Raw genomic sequence first — 10008 nt, 5'->3', positions numbered from 1 at the left:
GATAACTGCGGAGTTTTTGAAAAGCATACTTGAAAAAGAAAGTGGTAGTGAGAAAAAACATGAGATTATCAGTAACGTGATGGAACTGCTTGGCTATTTTGGATCCGCTGATGATGCTAAGGATGTCGTTCCAGTGGTATTGGCGGTACTAAATGGAACTATGGATGAGGATCTATCTATAAAAGTAATAATAGAAGCATTGGTGCCACTTATGGAGAAAGAAAAAAATAAGTTGCTAGTGTATGTGCTGAATGCGATTATTAATAAGGAAATGGCACGTGTTGTAGTGCAATTATGTGTAATGTGTATGGAAGAAGAAGTATTGGCAGAAACAGTGAATAATATTAAGGACAAGGAGATTGTATACTATATGATGGAAGTGCTTAAGCAGAAAGGAATGCTGATGAATGAAGAGATTCTCTCTCGCCTTAAGCATGATACAACTAGTGTTGTGCTCTGCGGAGTGCCTAGTGCATCAGACAAGCCAGGGCTGGTAGAAAGTCATGAAGCAGCAGAAATACTGAGCTATTTTATGCAACATGATCCAGCCTCAACCGAGATGCTGAAATGCATGAGAGGGCAGGATAAAGATGCAATAGATAATATGATGAAAGATATAAAGCTTGCAGAAGAATTAAATAAGATAAAGGCTGATGATATAAATGAGCTGAATATGAGGTTTAATAATAATGGGCGTAGTATGACTGTGATGCTGTTTAAGCATCTTAATGATGAAGTAATGCAAAGGATAGTGCATGTAATCATGGATGCTAATGAAAAGAAATCGTTTTTGATTGATCTAAGCAATTCGGAGGCTATGCGTAAGTCTAGGTCTACTGATAAAAATACAGCAGATCTCGATGTGCAACAGAGAATAAACAAAGTATGGCAAGTGTATGGAGTTGACAGTGTGTCTAACTTGCTGCTGCCTATGAGTGACGACGAAAGAAATAAGGTGCTGAAGCAGCTGGGTCATAAACACGAAATTGATGCCTTGATCTATGTTGGCACTAAGAATAATTATAGAATTAAGGTTAAAGAAGGAAGGATGAAGGATGTGCGAATGATATTTGATGCAATTGAGGATGAACGCAGGAAAGAATTGCTGAATGATATTATTAATGAAAAAGAAGGTTTGCCATATTATAATACAGATACATTTAATAAGCTAATGGATGTACTGAAAGAAGCATCGGTTGAGTATAAGGAAGTAGCATATATGTTGCTTGGTATTAAATACAAGAACTGGGTAACAGATATGATTACCCGGATATCAACAGAGCATGGGGATAAGTATGTAGCGGATATATTGCTGAGCATTCATAATTATAATGACTTGAAAAGCGTGATTTCTGATATTAAACATAAGCCAACATTAATTGCAAGGATATTGGGTAAAGCTGATGATATTGATAAGCTCAGTAGATTGTTCAATATTATTGTTTCAGATGATATTATCAATCGTAAGATGCAAATTGTGTTAGATAAGCTTGTGATCAATAAGAATATTGTTAATGAGTTGATACATAAACCGAAGGATGAGCAGAACAATATACTGGGGGCAATTAGTAATACACAACTAGTTAATAAAATTAATTGTGCGATCAAAAAAGCACAAGAACAGAAGAGAAGGAGGCTAGGGATAGCGACAATAGTAATAGTAATAGCGGTAGCGGTGATAGTGATTGAGACAGTGTTTACAGGAATGAGCATAAAGGATGCATTGAATAATGGGAATGCAATGAGTGATGAAGCAGTGATTAGTAGGATTTTGATGGCAGCAGTGACGATAGTAATGATGCTGAGTGTGATTGCATATGTGAATTGTGCAAATAAGCCTGTGTGGTATGATAGATTAATGATAGGAGGAAGTGTAGTGATGGCGCTGATGAGAGTATTGATGGATGTGTATGGGGGAGTGAATGTGAATGAGTGTGTGGAAGTGAGAGTGATTAATGCGTTGATAGTGGTGATGAGTGCGGCGATGGCAATAAGGAGTGTAGTAGCAGTTATTAACAGTAAGATTAAAAATGCTAAGAGTGATGGAACAGATGAGAGTAATGATGCAAGTGGAATAACGAGGAGTGTGATTGTTGTGCTGAGCACGTGTGTAATGACAATGACAGGATGGGTGATTCAGAGGATGAGTAGTCAGGTGAATAATGAAATGCTGCACTAGTAATAAAAGATAGCAGTGATGGGATAGAATTAAAATAACGATGAGATGTTGTAGTAATCACAATGTGAAGTAATAAAGTAGATGTCACAAGGCAGGTATTGATTTAATAATAAACGAGTAATTGAAATACTTAGTATTATTTTATTAGTTGTTTACGCCTTTGCACGTAGATGAATAAGAAGAAGAAAAGCAAAAATAAAAATAAAAAAGCAAATAAAAACGAGCCGAATGTTCATGTATATTAGAAGGCTATGAAGGTCTTCTTCACTAACCGATTTGATAGTACACATACATGTATACTAAGATGATACAAAAGGATCAGAATGATGTAAACAACCTAAGATTGAAGCTAGCAATAGATACAATAGCTATTTTTTGAGCTATTCTGCTAACTGATCCATTTAGAGATGGATACGAACATTTGAATTAAACAGCAGCATAATAAAATTTAAGAATGAAATTGAAGATTTACTTTATAAAGTGTATGGAAACAACAAATCGTAAAGTTTTTACTTTAATTTTGCAGTGCCTACTTTTAGTATACTCATTGTTAATATGCATCAAAGTCAAAGCATTTACAATTGCAGATGGATTATATGATGCTAAAGGTCTAAGTTTTATGAAGCTGATTGACGAATTAGTTGAGCGTTCATTCAGAGGAAAATAACATTTTCAAATAGTACTGGAAGCTCACTATATGATTTAAGAGTCGTGCATATCCCTTTTATTATTGATGCTTGATCCATTTTACATTTTGAAGATGTTTTTGAAAGAGATGGTGGAAATTAGAATGAAAGATGGAGAAGTGTATTCTGGTGTACTGGAAGGATTTGATGAGCATATAAGCATTGTTGTTTCGTTGCCATATAGTGAGAATTCTGAAGAGTCCATCATGCTTTTGAGAGGAGAAGATATTCTTTCTATAGGGAAATGCCGATCAGAAGTTAATGAGCTAGTTCCAGAAATAAAATGCTATGATTAGTGAGTAGTCTTAGTCTGCAATTGCTTTGGGGATGCTTTTATATGTCGTGTGTAATAAATGCTATGCGTAGGAATTGAAATTTTTTCGTATTTGTGAACCCCAATGAAGCTTGAGATTGAGAATCTGAGGCAGTTGAGTGTCTCAAGCCTTGAGGAGATGGTTTCTGAAATAAAAGGGAAGCTGGCTCTTCTTAGGCAGAAAAAGGTTACTGAAGAGATCAGTGATGATAGTATTAGAATGACCAAGAAGAATTTAGCTCTGGTTTTGACCGTGAGGACCGAGAAGATTCTAACGGAAATGGTTGAGAAGTACAAGGGAACACCTATTAACAAACTTCCGAAGCAGCTTCGACCAAAGCTCAACAGAGCTAAGCGACGACTTCTGACAAAACAACAAGCTAAGAGGATAACTAGAAGGGAAAGATGCAAGGTAAGAAAGTTCCCGAAAGTTATATATAGCTACAGCGAATAAAATTGTTGTCTAAGTTTGTATTATATTTAATATGCTGTTCTAATTCAGCTTGGCCCATACAAGTCCTGCAAAAGTCCATTTGAAGCCTGTGTCCTTACTCGCTGGGATAAAATTTGCCTGAGCAAGGAGAATGTGTTTTGTTAATTGATTGTTTAGCTTATTTACTGTTTCAAATTCAACTTCAAATTGTGAACTGAATGAGTTTGAAGATATCTGAGTAGTCTCTGTTCTTCTAATGTCTGTGGTTTTGATTGACATAAGCTCAGGATGGTCTTTGGTAATTTCTTTTACGATATTTTCTAGATCAATGCATCCATTTTCTGTACAAAGCTCGGATAAAAGACTTCTGGATGATATAGATGTGAATACCTTAGGTATTATACATTCCTCGATTTCAAAAATGTTCGGGTCTATACTAAATATTCGCTTTATGAAAGATACAGATCTTGAAATAAGATTGGAGAATGATTTTCCGATACTTGCAATATAAACAATCGGAAGTTTCTGCTTGTAACAATCATTTATGCTGTATTTGCTTATTGTGTACTTGTGATGCCGAAGCCCTCCGTAATATTGTGGAATTGTAAATAGCTCGTCTAGCTTTTTCTGAAGGTCTGTCTGGCTATTGGGGAGTCTAATAATATTATACCTGAGAGGATTGCAAATATCAAAGCCGATCAGGATGCAAGCATCAGAAATATTCATTAGGCCGTTCATGGCTTTTCCAAGCTTTAATGCTGGGTTTAATATGCTACTATTACACATGCGCACCTTACTTTCTACAATAGATTGCTGTATTGCTTGAAATGCATTTGCAAGTTGCTTATTGGATTGGTATTCAAATAGCAGGTTTTTCTTGAATAATGATATGCATTCGATAGCAATTTTGTTGAATTGCTCCATTTTCAGGGCAAGTAAATGGCAAATAAACGCATATAGATGGTAAGTATCTACTGGGTAGACCAATCAGCATTTATAAAATCTATACCATATACAAAATGAATTTAGAGCAAAGGAGTGTCATGGAACCCGGTATACCATCAAAGATGCTTGAATTTATAAAACACCTCCATACACTCTTGATAGCTCTTCTTGTGGTTGTAATAGTGATTGCAATTGTTAGGACACTTCCAAAAATGTTCGGTAAAACAAATAAGAACGACAACCAGACAATAAAAAGAAGAGAGCGAAAAGCGTTCGACAAGCCCGAGTCCAGGCTACGAAGCAAAAATAAGTAAACCGCATATCAATAAATATCTTCTAGAGTTCATTGTATTTGTTTGTATATATTCACAAAGCCCATGGAATTGGTCAGCAACGATGAACTAGCGTTTACTAGGATGGTAGTTGCATCAGGTACTAGAATTGATGGCAGAAGTAGAAACGAGCATCGAGCTGTTGAGATAATACCATCGGAAATATCACAAAGCGACGGAAGCATTAGGCTCAAGCGCGGATCTACTGAAATTGAGGTTTCTATCCAATTCAAAGAAACAGTAGAGACACTGCTGGCATTGGGGATTCGTCCGTGTACAAAAGCATCTGACTTATCTGAATCTCGGGTTGAATCGTTTGGAATGGAAATTCCAAGCATTATTAGCACACGCATTGAGGAATTTCTTTCATCATACAAACTTGGAATAAGAATAGAGCTAAGGGTGGTAAGGAATAATGGGAACGTGTATGACCTTTTTTTCATTGGATTGAATAGTATACTAAGAAATATTTGTGTTCCTGTTATAGAAGATCTCAAGAAAGGTGAGAAAGAGACAATCGATATTGCATTACCAACAACTGTTGCCCTATTTGAAAACGGTGTTTTTGTAAAAGATCCAACAATTATCGAAGAAAAGGCATCGCTTGGGCTACTTCATGTTATTATTGACAGCAGTGGAAGACTCATGGGATGTATTTCTGAACGAAATTGCCATTTAATGCACGATGAGCTGGCAAAAATCATCAAAGCATTGGTTGTGGAACATACGCACACCAAATCTATTCAATAAATTCATATAATTATTTGTATTTTTTGAAGTCTTAAATAGGTTACACAGTCTGTCTGCTGATCTGCTTTTTATCACCAAAGAAAATAATGCATTAAACAATGTATTTATTCACGATCTACACAAACCATCAAAAAAACGTTTAAATCAACTAAACTAAACTGCCGTAACAAATTTAAGTGTTTCCATTTCATCAACTACTTGTGCAGCCTTGTTTGCCAGCTCTTTTAGATCATCACACTGTTGTTTAACTTTTGAAGATATCTCATTCGATAATAGCCTACACTTTTCTATAACATCCATCACATTCACTTGAGATGTAGTTGACAGCTCTATCATATATGCAAGCCATTCAACAATCGCTTTTAAACTCTTTGCTCTAAGTACATTTTCGTCTCTAGCATCCTCTGTTTCTACCCAATCGTCATATGAACCATCACTGTTAATGCTATCGTAAAAGCTCAACATTTCTCTACACATCGGAGCCAGCCGTTTCAGCGTACTATCAGTATCAACAGCGGAATTCAAAATAAACTCGGCATTTTTGAACTTTGAATCGATCGGGTTCTGAAATGCGTGTACTTTCACATTGTGCATTGAGATTAACAAAAACAACATATGCAAGATCATATCCTCCGTCTTTGGAATTTTCAATATTAATCATCCCCCTCATTTGCAGAACTTTTATTGGTCAACAGATAGATAAGGTGAAAGGAGTGCTGATGCTCAACTAGGCCTTGCATATGCCAATTTCCATAACAGGCGTGCACAAGATTCATATGCCAGGGGTGTATATAGTAGCTATAGCATCTTTCTTTATAGTATGACTGAAAATCATTAGCAGTTAAGTAATTGTAGATGTAGATGTAAGCAAGCCAGACAGACAGACAGAAAATACAAAATACATTTACATGTAGATGTACATGATATGAAACACAGTAAATAATCGTTTGTTTTGCGGGTAGAATATAAAAACAAAGCAGTACATAAATAAATAAAGATGAATGCCCAGAGCGATAAAGAATTGTTTGATTTTCTAGCAAATGCCCCAAAGGAGTTTCGTGATGGGGAAAGAATCAAGAAATTTCAGTTGAAAAACGGAGACTACATACACTGTGTGTTGTGGAATATGCACTTTTTTGTCACAGGAACAGATATAGTCAAGATACTTGTTTGGAGATTCCAGAATGCTGGGAGAGGCCTGGCCAGCCTCAAGAAGTTTGAGGAGGGCGTGTTCTCAGACCTGAGGAACTTGAAGCCAGGAATCGACGCCACGCTTGAAGGGCCCAGGAGTGAATTTCTTGAATTTCTTTACAAAAACGGATGCATCAGGACTCAGAAGAAGCAAAAGGTGTTCTATTGGTATAGTGTTCCACACGATGCATTGTTCTGCGATGCTCTTGAAAGGGATCTCAGGAGGGAGACAAATTTATTTACATATAACAAATATATCAACAATCTCAAAAGGAATAGCATGCTTCCTCACGGAGTAAATGGATTTGGAAGCCACACAAGGCAGAACAGCAAAAGAGTTGGAATAGACATAGACTCTGCATATTTAAGAAACATGGAAAGTAGAGTAATGCCTATGAGCATGGGATATGGCAAAACAGAGTCATCAGACCTGCTTTTTGAGCAGCAGACATACAAGGCACCAAATCATTCAATCAATCCAAAAGCCCCGTCCAGTATGTACGAAAAACAATTTGAAGATATCCAAAGAAACGGATTTTTAAATCAATATGCATACAACGACTTCAGCATTAAGGACAAGCTGTTTTTACCAAACGATCAGAAACTTGACTATGGCTCGCATAGATTAGAAAGCCTGTTTTGTAATGATTTATTCAACAATCCAGCCATTGAAAATCCAAAGGCAGTTTCTATAAACAACCTGCATCCACAGAGCATAAACGCCGGATCCTCGCTGTTCTCAAATAGGATGATTGATGAGTTTCCTTCTCTTGAAGATTTTGATTTCATCAATGATAGAGCAAATGATAGTGAGCATTCCAGCAGCTTGAAAAATGATAGTGCTAGCCAGAGAATTTCCCATGACGGTGTTTTGTTAATTCCAAATGCAAAGGGGACACCGCAGAAGTAGAATAACTTAAACATACATTTTCATAACTGTCTCAGCTATGATGCATCAACACCATCTGTTAGTATTGCTTGCAAACATGTGCTGTTGAGTAGCTCCCCATAGTCATCTGTTTGATATAGAAAGCAGAATAGAATCAACAACCTTTGTACTAAACAAAAGCTTTAGATCAGCAACTGTCTCAAAGAGATTTCCTTCGTTCACAAAATCAACGATAGCTTGCGCTCGTTTGTCTCCGACCTTCGGCAACTTCTTTATATCAAAGAAATTTCCTTTGTTGAGAATCGCTAATACATCTTCTTTCGTCAATTCAATCTTTCTCTTAGGCTTCTTAAACAATGTGCCAATGCTTTCTATTTTTTGCCTAACAAACTCATTGTCGCTAAACTTCTGTATTGTTCTGTAGTCTTCCAAAGCCAATCTATACTTATGTGCAGATTCAAAATCGCTCGCTCTTTTCAAAAACGCCTTGTAGCTCTTTTCCTTTGTTCTTGGCGACAATAGAATCCCTGGCTTATCAATAAACGACCTTAAAATCAACGATCCGCTGTCGTTTCCCCTTGTTCTTTTGCTAGAGCATCTAACATTACGGACCTTATCTTCGATTACGGTTATATTGCCACTGTAATCTTGCTTTTTCAAAGAAAATAGAGCTTTTTCAGCCGTCATAATCTTCTCCTTGCCAGCATCCAATAATATGCATTTTTTTGGATGCACAGCCTTGCATTCGCTTGCCATTCCTCCATTCTTCTTGCATCCATCGACTCTGCTCATGTTAAACCTTGTATTTGTCTTTACAGACAGCGGCTTTCTTAAGCAATTCTCTCTGCCCACTACATCGGCAAAATTATCTTCGTGCGCTCCATTGTTGCAAACAATTCCACCGTTAACAATTTTCCTTGACTTCGATGCAAAGCACAGCGTATTGATAGAATCGCTTATATTCAACTGATCGTCAATCACATTTGCAATGATGTAGCATAGGCTTCTTCCTCCAAGAGAATCCTGTAATAGTCTTGTAAGCTTGCTGTCTCTATAGGGCACTCTGCTTTCCTTTTTCAGAATGGCATTCACTACATTTCCAAGAACAAAAAGACTTCTATTGATGCTGTTCGATTCGGTAAGTCTGATTCCCTCATTGCCTGTCTTTCTATTGTTTTCAGATCCTGCAAGGTCAATAAGATTCAGCTTGCTATCCCCAACACATATCCTTAATATCCCATGACTTCTACTGCTGCTCTTATTCAATTTCGTCTCTGCAGTTGTCCTGTTTTTTATCCCTTGCTTCAGAACACTCTCAAACTCACTCATGCTTTCAATTCTTTTGAGAAAAAGATTGGGCACAACTATGAGCTTATTGCACTCCCTCAAAACTAGCTCCTTTGGCTCTAGCAAATCATATATCTTTTCATTGTATATTTCCATGTAAGAGGCAAAAAAAAAGCCGTGCTCCAGAATCTCCTGCGCCAAATTAAACATTAATCCACGACACTCCTTATTGCCAACCATTGTGTGCGTCTTTCCTGCCCCAGTGCTGCCATAGCAAAATATTGTTTGGTTATATCCCTCCATAAGCCTAGGAACAACAGACCTGAACGTCTCAAACACCTGCAACTGTGTGGCCTCAGGCCCAATAACCCCATCAAACTCATACTCAACCGCATCCCCGCCTTCCCTATCAGCAACCACAGATGTTTTGGTGTATCTTAGCTCTCTTCCTCCAGGTTTTATCCTTATATATGCCTCAATAGGTGCCTTATCCATTTCTTAAGTTTTGAGGGTGCTGAAAAACAAATATCATACGCTCAGGCTCTTGACAATGCCATATTACAGTAAGCATGCAATCCCTTAATGGCCAATGAGGATGCACAGAGCAGCAATAAGGGCATGATCATGGAACTTATCGCTATAAAGAAAAACATACTTTCGAAAATGTCGAATAAGCTTGAAGAGGTGTTTAGCCAGGTGCCTTCAGATGTCAGAAAACTGCCTCTGCTCTTGTTGATGCAAGCACTAGAAAAGAATTACATAGGCGACTCAATAATAATCAAGAAAAACGTAAAAGACAAAAAACATTCCACATCCAGAAACATAACAAAGCGGCCTTCAGTAATGCTACAAGTCGAGGATCAATCGTTTGTGTTTGACGGGTGCGCCTTGAGAATGGTTGGCATGGGAAACGGCGAAGAAGAATATAAAGGCATGGTTGATGAAATCAATAACATACTCAAAAAACACATGAGCAAAACAGCATGAGCTCACATATAAATAA

The 10008-nt window shown here is 37.3% G+C and overlaps 11 protein-coding genes across 11 annotated transcripts; 8 read left to right on the top strand and 3 right to left on the bottom strand.

Annotated features, from left to right (window-relative positions):
* Positions 1–79: 79 nt before the first annotated feature.
* Positions 80–2179, top strand: HK407_12g18730 (uncharacterized protein; the record flags this gene model as incomplete). The annotated part of the gene is made up of 1 exon (XM_060421823.1): positions 80–2179. The coding sequence occupies one exon, from the start codon at positions 80–82 to the stop codon at positions 2177–2179; it is 2100 nt and encodes a 699-aa protein (XP_060276198.1).
* Positions 2180–2633: 454 nt separating this feature from the next.
* Positions 2634–2846, top strand: HK407_12g18720 (uncharacterized protein; the record flags this gene model as incomplete). Its single annotated transcript, XM_060421822.1, has 1 exon — positions 2634–2846. One exon carries the CDS (start codon positions 2634–2636, stop codon positions 2844–2846), a length of 213 nt encoding a protein of 70 aa, XP_060276197.1.
* A 66-nt stretch (positions 2847–2912) lies between these two features.
* HK407_12g18710 (uncharacterized protein) lies at positions 2913–3161 on the top strand (the record flags this gene model as incomplete). The annotated part of the gene is made up of 1 exon (XM_060421821.1): positions 2913–3161. One exon carries the CDS (start codon positions 2913–2915, stop codon positions 3159–3161), a length of 249 nt encoding a protein of 82 aa, XP_060276196.1.
* A 102-nt stretch (positions 3162–3263) lies between these two features.
* HK407_12g18700 (uncharacterized protein) lies at positions 3264–3632 on the top strand (the record flags this gene model as incomplete). Its single annotated transcript, XM_060421820.1, has 1 exon — positions 3264–3632. One exon carries the CDS (start codon positions 3264–3266, stop codon positions 3630–3632), a length of 369 nt encoding a protein of 122 aa, XP_060276195.1.
* Positions 3633–3671: 39 nt separating this feature from the next.
* On the bottom strand, positions 3672–4535 carry HK407_12g18690 (uncharacterized protein; the record flags this gene model as incomplete). The annotated part of the gene is made up of 1 exon (XM_060421819.1): positions 3672–4535. The coding sequence occupies one exon, from the start codon at positions 4533–4535 to the stop codon at positions 3672–3674; it is 864 nt and encodes a 287-aa protein (XP_060276194.1).
* Positions 4536–4678: 143 nt separating this feature from the next.
* On the top strand, positions 4679–4870 carry HK407_12g18680 (uncharacterized protein; the record flags this gene model as incomplete). The annotated part of the gene is made up of 1 exon (XM_060421818.1): positions 4679–4870. One exon carries the CDS (start codon positions 4679–4681, stop codon positions 4868–4870), a length of 192 nt encoding a protein of 63 aa, XP_060276193.1.
* Positions 4871–4933: 63 nt separating this feature from the next.
* HK407_12g18670 (uncharacterized protein) lies at positions 4934–5638 on the top strand (the record flags this gene model as incomplete). The annotated part of the gene is made up of 1 exon (XM_060421817.1): positions 4934–5638. One exon carries the CDS (start codon positions 4934–4936, stop codon positions 5636–5638), a length of 705 nt encoding a protein of 234 aa, XP_060276192.1.
* Positions 5639–5791: 153 nt separating this feature from the next.
* On the bottom strand, positions 5792–6232 carry HK407_12g18660 (uncharacterized protein; the record flags this gene model as incomplete). The annotated part of the gene is made up of 1 exon (XM_060421816.1): positions 5792–6232. The coding sequence occupies one exon, from the start codon at positions 6230–6232 to the stop codon at positions 5792–5794; it is 441 nt and encodes a 146-aa protein (XP_060276191.1).
* A 403-nt stretch (positions 6233–6635) lies between these two features.
* HK407_12g18650 (STE-like transcription factor) lies at positions 6636–7739 on the top strand (the record flags this gene model as incomplete). The annotated part of the gene is made up of 1 exon (XM_060421815.1): positions 6636–7739. One exon carries the CDS (start codon positions 6636–6638, stop codon positions 7737–7739), a length of 1104 nt encoding a protein of 367 aa, XP_060276190.1.
* A 102-nt stretch (positions 7740–7841) lies between these two features.
* HK407_12g18640 (kinesin) lies at positions 7842–9500 on the bottom strand (the record flags this gene model as incomplete). The annotated part of the gene is made up of 1 exon (XM_060421814.1): positions 7842–9500. One exon carries the CDS (start codon positions 9498–9500, stop codon positions 7842–7844), a length of 1659 nt encoding a protein of 552 aa, XP_060276189.1.
* An 87-nt stretch (positions 9501–9587) lies between these two features.
* Positions 9588–9992, top strand: HK407_12g18630 (uncharacterized protein; the record flags this gene model as incomplete). Its single annotated transcript, XM_060421813.1, has 1 exon — positions 9588–9992. One exon carries the CDS (start codon positions 9588–9590, stop codon positions 9990–9992), a length of 405 nt encoding a protein of 134 aa, XP_060276188.1.
* Between the last annotated feature and the right edge of the window lie 16 nt (positions 9993–10008).

This window comes from Ordospora pajunii (assembly GCF_021821965.1).
Source record: "Ordospora pajunii strain FI-F-10 chromosome Unknown Cg_12A, whole genome shotgun sequence".
In the NCBI taxonomy this organism is placed as follows: domain Eukaryota; kingdom Fungi; phylum Microsporidia; family Ordosporidae; genus Ordospora; species Ordospora pajunii.
The sequence above is the reverse complement of the archived record's forward strand: the minus strand, read 5'-3'. Positions and strand labels throughout refer to the sequence as shown.